Below are 13863 nucleotides of genomic sequence, written 5' to 3' on the forward strand. Positions count from 1 at the left end.
AAGGTACTGACAGTATTATGATGCCTCTGTAATCCTCACATTTGCTCAGATTTATGTGAATAATTTAATAAAGTGATGATTCCAAATTCTTTATTTGTCAAAAAAGTTTCATCTACTTAATTTTGAACTAAACTTTGGAACTAGCAATACCATCCAGCTGTTCAACACGGAAGTAGGTAAAGCTGGATTCCCACATGCTACCTACTGGTTAAAAGTTGTGTTGTGATTACTGAACCGTCACTTAATTAAGACCATGGTATGTAGTTGATGCTATCAGTGTTTGTTAATAACAGCCAACTTTTACTAAATTCTAACCATTTCGTCCAATTTTGGCTTGTTTTTAGGGTACCATAGTTCTCTCTAAGACCACTTAATATTTTGTAGTTTATTTTTCACAATGTTAATTTATCGCTACGAGTATTCAAACTCAGTAGCTAAGTACAAATTTGTATACTTGGCTTGGAACTACTCTTTGGATGAGGACTAGTGATACTATTTAGCTACCCATCTAAAATTAGTTTAAATCTGAAACCCACTGGACAGTAGTCAAATGTTTTATACACCGATGAGACCGCTTCAGAACTTTAAGTAGTAACTATATCTTGAAATAGCTCTTTATGGTATATTAACAAACTTTAAGATACTAGAAATTTCTATTTTGTGAACTAGAACAACATATCTAAGCGAACAATACTTTTTCAGTTAGATCCTCACCAGGGTTTACTCTAATATGCAGTAACATTTATGTGTCTGTGATAACAGTAGAATAGATTACATGAATAAATAATAAGTAAAAAGTACAAGTTAATAGTGATGACAATTGTAGTAGTTACGATAAAAATAGTAAAAGCTAAAATCAATATTTCATGATAGGAAGTAGATCAGTGACTTAAAAATGTAGACGCTGAAATAGAGTACTTGAAAATTAAAATTGCGTAATTATAATTGTTCAAATAACTAGGCAGTAAAGCGTATATTTAAAAAGTGGGTGAAGGAAAATAGATGTATAAACAGCATAGGAAATCGTTCGTTAATGCCAATTCGACCAAGTAGCATAAAGCATTGTATTGTTAGTTTGAATCCCTATCGCTTCTGTCATATTTGAGAGACATAATCTAAAATGAACAATATTTGAGCGAACAATTGTTTTCAATAACTTCATCATCATGCTCTACAGTCATAAGTCCATAATTATAATATTTTACAAAGTCCAAAATGAGGCATGTATTAATGAATTTGACAATGTTATATGTTAAAAATGGTAAACGTTTGCATCTGTTACGACACATATATACTTTAAAATTGTGTTATTTGTAAATTAGAAAGGTCATTTAATAAAGGTCAAAGTGATTTGTAATCAAGTGTCTAGTCACAATCGATTTAATAGTAATTTCGAAAAAATGAAAATGCAAAAAAATGTGTGAATAAAGTGCATAGTAGGAGAATTTCATCTTGTCAATTGAGATAATAATGATAAATAATCTAATGATACATAATCTAATTGAAAATAATCTTTTACCTATATATGTTCTGATTCATAATATTAAACTACTGATTGCTTTTAAAGAATTCATTGTTCAAGCCCGTAAGTCCTAAGAGTCTTTTGGTTGAATCTCTTGAACAGCTATCAATAAATAATTCTAAAAGAAATTCCATAGCCTAACTTAACTACATTTTTCCATAATTTCTGGTCAATTTTCTTCCAGTCAATATAGACTTACAATAAGACTAGTCTAAAATTTATCTATAGAATTGTATATTCATAAACCTCAATTTACCGAAATATCCCTCCCTCATGGTAAAGTGTAAAAGGTCCTCAAATTCAACACGGAGAACACCAACTCAGTTACACTTGATGGAGAAACTCTGGAAGAGGTGGAAACGTTCACATACCTGGTCAGCATCATCAATGAACGTGAGGGATCTGACTCAGACGTAACGGCAAGGATTGGCAAAGCAAGGGCCACATTCTCACAGTTGAAGAACAGATGGAACTCAAAACAACTGTCAACCTATACCAAACTCAGAGTCAGTCAGTCAGCTACAACGTAGGACCAGACACATATATGCATTGGTCCAAGTTGCCATACCTCATTAGCACAACAATATAAACACCAAATTCATTTATTTATTTAAACACATAAATATTGGTACTAGAAGGCACCAGATATATATGTGCCGCACAAATCTCGTTTGATTTGTGTGAGGGCTGCGATACTGTCCAGGTGCCCAAACTGAAGAAGGTAGTTTTCTTAGGGGGCCACACCCGAGGCCTTTGACCTAAACACCTGATCCACGAGGCATTGGAGCATCGCCATTTGTTCCCTCAGGATACTGGGGCCCATTTGCACCATTGTTTTGGAATCAGGGTTTTCCAACTCCCTTAGGTGGACCCTCCGTGTCCACTAACCCGGTTAAAGCACCGGACATTCGCTTTCCGTCCTCTCAATTTCGTGAACAACATTCGCGCCACGAGAAGGCAGTGATTAAGACTTCCCTAGCAGAGGCTATAAACGCGTCGCCGTGTGAGAGCATTTTGAGAGGGAGAGTGGGCTCTCCCCACTCTCGACCGTACCAGGACATTTGGGGGCCACCAAATCCATAGAAGTAGTTAATTTATTGGTGATAATATATAAAAGAAAGATTGTATATAAGGATCTAGTACAGGAAGACAGATATGAAGCAATTTTAATCTCACGGTTTAAGGGAACAAAAAGAGTGTATACACCTACGCTATTGTAATCGATTCTCAGCCATGTCACCTACTCTCCAGCCATTGGTTACGGTAGTCACGCGGACCCCAACCAAGTAGTCTGAATCTACCAACATGGCTCAGACCAGGAGTTAGTGATTTCAAGCACTGATGCCACGTTTTGGTTTGGCCTCCCCTTACTCTCTTCCAACCATCACCAATATTAGTCAGTTTCAGGGAAGACAAAGAGTTTATACACCTACGCTATTGTAATCGATTCTCAACTATGTCGCCCAGAGACTCCAACCATGGACTCCGTTTCTATCAACATGACCAATACCACAAGTTAGTGACTTGATGGATTGATGTTACCTCCTGGTTTGGTTGCCCTCAACTTCATTCCATCCGTTTCCAGAACTAGTCAGCATACCGCGTCAGGTTAATCGGTGTTCAGGCATACGTAACACGTGGCCCAACCATCTCAGTCGATGAAGATTCGTGACCTCATCAACTGATTTACCATCATTCCCTAATACCCTGCGTCTAACCTCACTATTACTTACCCGGTTATCCCACCAGATGCGAGCAATATTTCTAAGGCATCTGTGGTCAAATACTAGTAACCTACGAGTATCTTCTACTCTTAATGGCCATGTTTCACAGCCGTAAAGTAGAACAGAGCGAACTGCTGTGCAGTATACTCGTCCCTTAATTGATAGACGGATATCTCGTCTTCGCCATAGGTGACGTAAGTTGGCAAAAGCCAAACGAGCTTTTTGAATCCGTGCAGAGATTTCGTCAGACACCAACCCATTAGGGCTGATCAGACTTCCAAGATAAGTGAAGTTGTCGACGCGTTCGACTACTTCACTCCCTATCCTTAGTTCAGGTGTTGACGCAGACCAGTCCTGGAGTAACAATTTACATTTGGATGGGGAGAAACGCATCCCAAACATCCTGGCATTATTACTCAGTTCTAACAGAAGACTCTGCATTTTGTCAGCGTCTTCACCAAACAGGACTATGTCATCTGCGTATTCTAAGTCGACAAGTGAACCTCCTGGTAGAAGATCAATTCCTGAAAATTCAGTCGACGAGAGTGTTATTTCCAGCAACAGGTCTATAATGAAGTTAAACAAAAATGGGGATAGTGGACAGCCTTGACGGACACCACTTGAGGTTGTAAAATCAGACGACAGTTCGCCATAAGCTCTCACTTGACTGGTAGTGTTCTAGTAAAGAGCCTTCACAAGGTTTATGTACTTCTCAGGTACACCTTTCAATGACAGACACTGCCACAGAACCTCTCGGTCTACAGAGTCAAATGCTGCTTTTAAGTCAAGAAAAACTATTATTTTCGAACGCTGACAAGCATGCTTGTGTTCTAAAATCTGTCGAGTGGTGAATATGTGGCTGATGCAGCCACGACCAGGTCTGAAGCCAGTCTCATTTGCTCTCGTCTGCAGTTCACGAATATTTGTTAGGCGTCCGATAATTATTGAGGCTAGTATTTTAGATGCTATATTAGTCAAACTATTCCCTCTATGGTTAAAACAGGATGATTTTGATGCTTTCTTATATCAAAAAACGAACGGCTTACAGTGATCAGAGATTAAAGCTCAAATGTGTCCAGATCGCTTAAATTTTAATTATCTTATTACGAGGTGATCCTACAGCAAGTACTTACTTACTTACTTACGCCTGGTACCCCTCGTGGAGGAGCATAGACCGTCTACCAGCATTCTCCATCCAAATCTGTCCTGAGCAATCCTTCCCAGTTCATTCCGTTTGCTATTCATCCTTTTATATATGCTTCCGATTCTCAACACAGTGTGTTCTTTGGCCTTTCTCTTTTCCGCTTGCCTTCAGGATTCCAAGTTGTCGCTTGTTTGATGATGCAGTTTGAAGGTTATTTCAATGGATGTACTACCCACTTCCATCATGTCTTCCTAATTTCTTTTTCAGGTGGAAGCTCGTTGGTTCTCTCCCACAGTAGGCTCTTGCTGATGGTATCCAGTCAACGGACTTTGAGTATCTTACGTAGAGAAATGGTTATAAATACTGATAACTTTTTGATGGTGGTTGTGGTAGTTCTCAGCGTTTTAGTTCCGTACAGTAGAACTGTCTTGACGTTCGTATTGAAGATTCTGACTTTGATCCCGACCGTTGCTGCTACCTTGACGTGGTAGTCGGGCTTGTCTATCGTGATGAACCAATCGAGCCATACTGGCTGGAACAATCGTTCCTCAAGGTCCTACCATGCCAGACAGGTTAGTTGAAGAGGGGTAAGACTAAAAGCAGCAAACCCAAGGTCTGAAGGCGAAGTCGTATTGCTGACTGTACAGAGGTGTAACGGCAGTAAGGTGTTTCCTTCAGACAACCAGCATAACAGAGATGCTGCCTTCCCACAAGGAGGGGTATGAAATCTTGTTTTTACTACCACTAATGTAACTGCTTCTGTGAATTTGGTGTTCATGTTGTTATTCTAATGAAGTATGTCAACTTGGACGAATGCATATTTGTGCCTGGTCCCAAGTTGTAGCTGACTGACTGTTCGTAGTATTTTAGTTTTGGTATTTTCCAACAATAGTTAACATATCACGATACAAATTAAGATGTCATAACTTTCTATCTCTCTACAGACATATACTTACCATACAGCTTAAGTAAATGATTTTGTCTGAAAGGAAAATTTCTTCGCTATATTCTCTTTAGTTATATTCAATGACTTATTGGGTTACTTTAATTAAATTTATATAAAACGATAATTATGATAGCTGTAAATTGATTTCACTTGTAAATTTCACTTTTTTAAACATTTCCTAGCGTCATGATTAACATAAATTTATATATTCTACTGATTGTTCACCAAAGAAAAACAAAATAGGAGAAATTCCGGTCGATTTTGTTTTTCAACTTTTCGTATTTTTCCTTTTCAGTAGTTTCTCTCTCTCACTCACTCACTCTCATTCTCTTCTTATTTATCTTTTTTTTTTCTCTATGTATATATATACTCTAGGACGTTTTTATGTGTCTGTATTTACGTTTTTGTGTTTTTGTCTGTCTGTATTCATAAATTCCCGTAACGCTTTCTATAATTTACAGCTTATTTGTTAATAAATGTACTTCTGTGGGATGTAGATATGCCTTTGTTTCAATTACTATAATAATAATTATAATAACTATTGTTATTACTTTTATTATTATTAGTGATAATAATATACTAACCAATGACAACTATAACTGCCCATTTTTTTCTGAATTACCATTTTATTATGCTTATCTGTTTTCTTCCTGTTTCTCCTTCGCATACGCTCTCTTATATCTGACTCACTGCTTGGTTAAATTTTTCACTCATAATATCATATGGACGTATGCATATGTTTACCTTAACAACATAAATCGATTGGTTTTACTATATAGTAAGGTGATAATTATTAATTATTTCTGAACATTTCTAGTTCAACTTTGAGCGCTTTACGTTAATTTTCATAATCTCAATGATAACTCAAATTGTTTGTCACAGTTGATTTGTAATTAAATGGAGGTTAGAGTAGTTATTACTACCACTACCTTTGATTATGTTCTCTTATATTTCACCGATTAATAAATGAAATACCATGAAATAAACATACTTGAAAGTGTCCTGTCGGATGAAATCGTAGTACTAGCAATTCTCTAGTCGCTGTTGCAATTCTTGACGAAACCTATTATCGAACTTTGATGCTGTTGTGCTTTTTGTGCCGTGTGGTTTTATTGTATCATAATAACATTATCAGTGCATACATCAAGTAAAATTTCATTATTTCGAATACTGTTATCAAACAACCGTTTAATACAACATTTTTGTGTAGTTTGTTGATCTATTCTTTTCAAAATTCTTAGTTAATAGATTATTTTCACTTTTTCATTTTAACACAGTTTTACCTGAATTCCAATTGGTTCCTCAATCAGTTGTTTATTATACGACAAATAATAATCCTATCAACAAAACTTTGAAGATCTGTTGTGATATTTGGCCAAAATGGCCTATAGGCCGTTTAACCTATTATTCAACGTATCATTTTCATCATTCATTTGATAATACTTCTAATCAATCATTCATAACAACAACAACACATATGATTGCTCATCAGAGAATTATCTATCATGTGCCTTCTGATTTTACTTGTGATCTTCATTTATCCAATGATAAAAATAATAATAAAACATTAAAATCAGAGAATTGTCTTTGTTTTTCAAATGTTACTAGTGTTGAATTGTTTACAGGTGAAAAGTTTTATTGTTTGGCCAGTACTGATTTTGGTTCAATTATAAGTAAACCATTTCAAATAGCATTGAAAAGTGAGTTAATTTCTTGCTTGCTAATATTCTATTAGTGTGATACATAGATCATTATTATGTTATATAACTAGTTTTACTAATGTTAACTCATTTTACATTTTGTCTTTAATCAAGTAGTCTGTAGTGAATAAATGTGAATAAATCTATTTTGATTGATACATAATTACAGACTAAAATGGAATGTCATAATATGTAAAACGATTAGACATTTTTATACACTTCAGAAATCCATATATTTATTATTCATTAATTTATCCACTACTTATTATGTACTTCATGTTGAAACAATGAGTAAACACTAGAGTATATTACTGTTTTGAAGTAGTACTAGTAATAATAATAATAGTAATGATAAGAAAAAAGATAATACTAGTAATGATTTTCAGTAGTTTATTTAATTCAGTAATAATAAGTTTTCTTGGTAAAAGAATGTTTAAACGATATGATTACTTTGAAAATTTCTATATTTGAGTCGTAATGTTGATATAATGTATGTATTTTCAAAATGATTTGTCTTTGATATCCATTAATTTGATATTTCTGTCTAGGATTATTTACAACTAGTGTTATGATTTGTTTGGTAATTTCAGTGCTATAGGTAGATAAGTATGTAATTGAAAAATTTTCTTTCAGAAGGGGCTTTCGTGAAGATTAGTAATTTTACAGTTGAAATCATGAGTCATTTGAAGCGCACCCACGATCCTGCCTCGCGAGATTCGAACCCAGGACCTATCAGTCTCGCGCGCGGGTGCTTAACCCCTAGACCACTGAGGAGTCGCACAATGGGACGAAACGGCCGTCCAGTGCTTCCAGGTCTAGCTCTAATTGACTCATAACTTCAACTACGGAATTTTTTCCATTAAATTTTCAATCAGTGAAATATTCTGTGTACACCTTTGAACAGTCTACTACTTTTAATAGCAATATCGGATAAAGTGAGAGAGAATGGGTTGAAAATATCAAGAATAAGTTAATATACATTGTTAACTAATGATAAATTGACCAGTTTTCTTAATATTGTGATCGGATGTATTTTTATGGATTAATCATGAAACATCTAATTCTGTGAATAAACAGATTTACTAACTGTAGATTCTTTTTCACTAAATCTTCATCACCTATCGTTAAAATTACTTTTAACTTTTACTGTTACACTTTCATATTTAACTGTCTGATTGATGAATTTTACACAATCCTAACCAATGAAGATAGTATATAGCAATGGTCAGAATCGGTCTTAGTGATATTCGTACTAATCCATTGGTTCTCCATATTCTTCTCGAATCTTTAACATACAATTATTGTATATTTCTCATTCTTTAGCGTTATTCCTATGGCTACTTTAATCGATACGCATATTAACTAGGTTCTCCATTGTTTATGGCTAATCAGGTTACTGACTTAGTCCTATTCTTATTTTGAGTTGTCTAAAGGTTTATTCTTCGAATACCATTATTATTATTATTATTAACAGTTTAGTTCTAGGTTTCCTACTTGCTGTGTTAACCTTTCCCAGTTATGTTAATATTTATGAAATTAGAGTCAACTTGACTTGACACAAATGTATCTCATATTTTACATTGTTATTATGATAAGCTTAAATCAATTATAGATGTTTATAAACATTAGAGGTTAGAATATGCAAGTTGATTTTACTAATTAATGACTAATTTAGTTTTCTTCAAATTCTTAACATGGTTACATGATTGTTGTTTTAATTAATTCATAATTCATTATAGTGATTATAATTTATGGAATAGTTTATTTGATTAAGTCAACATTGATTACATAATGAATAATAAAAAATTATTTTTTCGGAAAAAAATAATTTCATGGTAAATTAAATTATGACTATTATTGTGTGTTTGTGTGTGTGTGTGTGTCGGTGATTACAAGGTTTTACCGAGAAAAATAAAATTACCTGTATGATTAGTACTTCAAATATGTTTATTTCAATATCCTGTTTTTTTTTGTTATTTTACACTGAATAAGAATTAATCTTAATAGTAATATGATGTAGAAGGAAAAAAAGAAAGAAAGGAATTCTCTTCTACACTTGTATTTTCATTTACATTTACATACAAGTACTTTGTACTTGATATGTAATTGTGTTTCTGTTTTATTATTCTGACATAAGAAGACCACTATATACATATGATGTATATTGGTTATACTTGGGTGTTTGTTCCTATGTATCAAGTAATTGTTTAAATAATGAATGTATGTGTTTATGAGTGCATTATACATGGAATGCCAAAACTACTATTAATGAATTCGGATTCTATTAATGAAAAAGTATGTAATCAGTGTAATTCACTTTATAGTATAACAATTATTCATGTACCATTGTTTCCTAATGTAGATAATACAATAGTAGAATTACATAAATTTTTATTTATGTTTGGTTAGAAAACGTTCTATCATTTTATGACATAGATCAGTTTGATTCATAGTGATAGAAATGAGTTTATGGTATACTCTGCACAGCTGGAAATCGATATATTACTTATATTTATTATCCCAAACTGATATTAGTTTATAAGTACATTAGTTACTTAACTTGGCTTGATGGTACATTTGAATATCAAGTCCCCATCTTGATTATTACTGATGAATATTCCCTAACCCCACGACCACCCCCTCAAACACTTTCTCACGCTAGTTGTTTTTCTTACTTTGTAGTAAAGTTTCGTTATGTTTAATAAAAATTTTTCTTAAAAATTTATGTCCAATAGCTGAGAAGACATCTATTTTCCAAAAACTGGTTTATCATTTCGGGAATATCGCAATTCTTCCTTGTAATTTGGAAAAAATCTATTTATCCGATCAAATCTTTTTTACTTTTAACAACAAAAAGATTGCCGTTTCTTCAGATAGTAAGTTTGTAATATTTAAATACTGGTCATACATGTAGTTATTGTGTTATTACTTGGGATCTTATCATCAGGCGTCTTTTTTATAGATCCAGTTGTTGTTTTTTGTTTTACAAAAAACCATGTTTTGTGTTCTATTGTATTACGATCTAGCTACTCTTATTCCTTAGTACTCTTGAACACTACTTCACTCAACAAGTTCCCAACTCAGAACACGATTAAACAAGAACGTAATTATATTCCAAATAAACAAAGTTGAATAAAAGAAGGATGTTAGAATATTTATAAATTTACACAAGAAGTTTCTAGAGTCTTCTTCAAGTATCCGCTAGCGCTGATTGGCCTAGAAATGGCCAATCACCAGGCCTTAACACAATCCTGCACGGAACATTCTTTAATCTAATCTATATCTCGCTAATAACATATACATTCCAAATATTTTGGGTAATATATGAAATATTGTTTATGACAGCTTGTTTTTCAGTGTGTACATTTGTAGGATTTCTATAACAAAGGATTAGATATGAGTACAATACAGTATGTTTCCGAATATTGTTCGTGTGTACATGACGACATGATGTTACATGCAAAAAATATTTAAAATTATCTATGTTGCGAAAATGGCACATGAGAGAGCATCAGCCAAGGAAATGTAGTGTAATTATGCTCATGTTTAATAACTGAGTGAATTTTTCACTTTTTTAGAAGACTTGTTTTCCTGATTAGAAATATATATTCGTTTTCTTTTATCTGAATATTTTGTGTAGATACGTATAGTTTTATGATTGTCTTTTTCATTACAGTCTGACACTATCGGAAAAGACGTTGCAAACTCCAAGGTTATGATTAAACTAGAGACCTTTGAGTCTCACGTGATGTGCATGATATCACTAAATCACTTCGTCGAGACTCATTGGTCCACAATTTCAACTTAAGCCAGTTTGTGGTATAGCCTGATTCTTGTTCACTATAGTCGAGTAATTACCGATTTACTGCCGGTTTAGTATATTTCACATGTCACAGCTTTTCATTGGGACATATGGAAGTTCACTTCTGAGCTTAACCACTATGAGCTAACGATTATATTTGCTTACGTGTTTATTATTCTAGACAAGGATACCTAAATTATAGGACCACTGTCATTCGTTTCTGGAACATAATTTCGGTGATTTTGCATCACCTGAATCTTACTTGCTATTCTTGTACTTAATCGTCTTCTGTCTTCATCCTAGTTGATCAGGATTGTTATCGATTTGTGGATGATTGACAGATCTTTTGTTACTCACAGTGTGGCAAATTACCCATCCGTTTGTGGGTTCTTCATGTCAGATTTTCTTCTGAACTAAATTATATAAAGCCAATGTAACAAGTTTTCTTATTTTTAGCTTGAGATTTTGTAAAAAGAAGCTCCTTTGGAGACTAAACAAATTCTCCGGTCACTGGTAATGATTTGTAAGTAGTATCATATTCTTTTAAAGAACCCATACACTGTCGTTTAACAATGTAATTTAATACATTATTCAGTTATTCCCTGTGTAACGAACTCCTTTGCACCATAATTACGTTCAATTTAGGTTAACTATTGTATAGTATTTATTAATCTAAAATAGATCAATATCTTTTAGTGTTACTTATCATTTAAGGTCTACTACATGTATTTTCCATTCTTAACATTGTTCATTTAACACCAACGGTAAAATATACTTGATTTTCAAACTTTTTTTTATTCACTTGCTTTGTTTTCATTATCTGCATTATTTCAAAATAGATAAATACAGGTTGGTGCAGCCCACTGTGACTAGCCATACTAAATTATTAATACGAAATTTTAACTTTGAAGATCAAGGGTTCTATCAATGCGGTCTGTTGGATACCAAGTTAAAAACTGAGCGATACGATCGTATAACATATCACCTTCTAGTCGATGGTAAGTTCAATAATCACTAGAAAACTGACTATCATTTGTATGCCTTTTGTTAAATTTATAGTTATTTACAAATTCTATATCTAGTGCGCATATTTATATAGTTATAGCTTTCACAATCATTTCAAGTCATTTAATATGGTACATTTTGATGATTATAATGGTTCTTTCAGTTCCAGGCAAAATGCATCTAACTATTCATAAACTATTTATTTTTGACTAATATTCCAAGTTGATCACAATCTGATCATTTTGTTTCTGAAAAGAGCATTTCAGTCATCATCTGTAATGAAAATCCCGTTATAGATTTCTTAAGAGTATTTATGGTAGCATGGGTTTTTGTAATCATGAGTGCTAACAGTAACACGATCGTTTGTCTAGTTCGTAATATCAAGATCAAGCATTTCTGAATGTTTTATTCTCCTTCCCCACACATACTTATTAACTTTTAACAATTTTATTCCAAGGTGAACTGTTTTTGCTAGTTACAACAAATTCTTATGTCCCGGTCGCAGGTTCGAACTCTCTATCTATTTCAGTTTAGGAAACCAATTAACAGTTTCACAAGTCATTAAAGTTGAGTCCACAAACTCTATAATTAGCTACCTTTTTGTGATAATTTGCTTAACCCTTTGAACCGGATTAAAATAAACTTGAATGTGATTAGTCTGTACACTGTTTGCGGTAGGTCCAAGGCGAGTACACTCAAATAACCATAGAATAATTAGTCATTAGTTAAATAAAGTAAACTTCTAGTCACAAGTTTGAACACTATACTTCCAACCAGATTTAAATGGTCAGATAAACTTGTTTAGTTGTATTTTTCAATATCACTTTTGTATATATTATAAAATGATAAAGTTTACAATTAAAGCGAATTTTATCAGCTATCTATTCACACCATATGTAGACAAATGAAATGCTTTTGAGCATTGACCTATATATATAGACTAACTGGTTAATCACCATATAGATATGTTTGTTTTGTCAATCATTTATGTTTCACTTAGGAAAAGAATGTTTATGTAGACTTTATCAGTTTATTTCCTATGATGAGATTTTTCAACGTGTCGATTTCTTTCCGTTTTAAAGTTATCATCAATTTTTTTTTGTTTAAATATCAATGTTCAACTTTTGTTTTATTGAATAAACTTTGAATAAATAATACAATGAGGGTTTATGTATATAAGAACTTTAGTCTAAATAAGAGCGAATAGTTTCACAGTATTTGGCCGCCGAGTTGATGTAAGACATTAAATAGGAAGAATATATTTGTAAAATCTCAACGAATGAATTTGAAGTAAATCCAACGTTTCACCTGGCTTCACCTGGGTTTATGTAAATCTGTATTTATTTTACGCATATTTTATTATTTTTTATTTAAACGCATAAATATTGGTACAAGGAAGCACCAGATAAATATGCGCCTCACAAATCTCATTCGATTTGTGTGAGGGCTGTGATACTGCCCAGGTGTCCGAACTGAGGCAGGTGGTTTTCTTAGGGGGCCACACCCCGAGCCTTTGACCTAAAGATCTGATACATAAGGCAGTGGAGCATCGTAAGGAGATGCAGTCCCATGGTAGCTGGTGACCAGTCAGTCAGTCAGTCAGTCACAACGTAGAACTTCGTACGTACGTACATCAGTTCGAGTTGCCATACCACATTAGCACAGAGATGCAGTTGTCGATTCAAATCCCATAGTGGTAGAAGTAGTAGGAGTATAATCAGAAATCCAAAAGATTAGGGGTTTCAAGAAATTATTGAAGGAGTATAGTACAGTGAAATAAATTTGGAAAGAGAAAAAGATAAAGACATGAGGAATTCAGAAGATTAGAATTTGGTAGAACACAGAGAGTGGATGCATCTTCGCCATTGCAAACGATTTTGAGCCATGTCATTCAAGGTCTCTAACCATCGGTTGCTGTCATCTCGCGAATCCCAACCAGGTAGTCTACACCTACCAACATGGCCCAGTCCACTTGTCAGTGACTTCATTGATTTGTGCCACGTTTTGGTCTGGCCACCCC

General features: G+C 33.7%; 1 protein-coding gene across 1 annotated transcript in view; it reads left to right on the forward strand.

The window, feature by feature from the left end:
* Smp_196920 (hypothetical protein) overlaps nucleotides 1-13863 on the forward strand; it is a gene marked incomplete at both ends in the record, with an annotated part of 53438 nt that overhangs the window by 1373 nt on the left and 38202 nt on the right. Inside the window, 3 exons of the mRNA XM_018795114.1 lie at nucleotides 6614-7036; nucleotides 9772-9912; nucleotides 11678-11836. Of these exons, the coding sequence (XP_018649459.1) occupies nucleotides 6614-7036; nucleotides 9772-9912; nucleotides 11678-11836 (723 nt within the window). The remainder of the gene's footprint in view (nucleotides 1-6613; nucleotides 7037-9771; nucleotides 9913-11677; nucleotides 11837-13863) is intronic.

This window comes from Schistosoma mansoni, chromosome 1 (genome assembly GCF_000237925.1).
Source record: "Schistosoma mansoni strain Puerto Rico chromosome 1, complete genome".
Taxonomy (NCBI): Eukaryota; Metazoa; Platyhelminthes; class Trematoda; order Strigeidida; family Schistosomatidae; genus Schistosoma; species Schistosoma mansoni.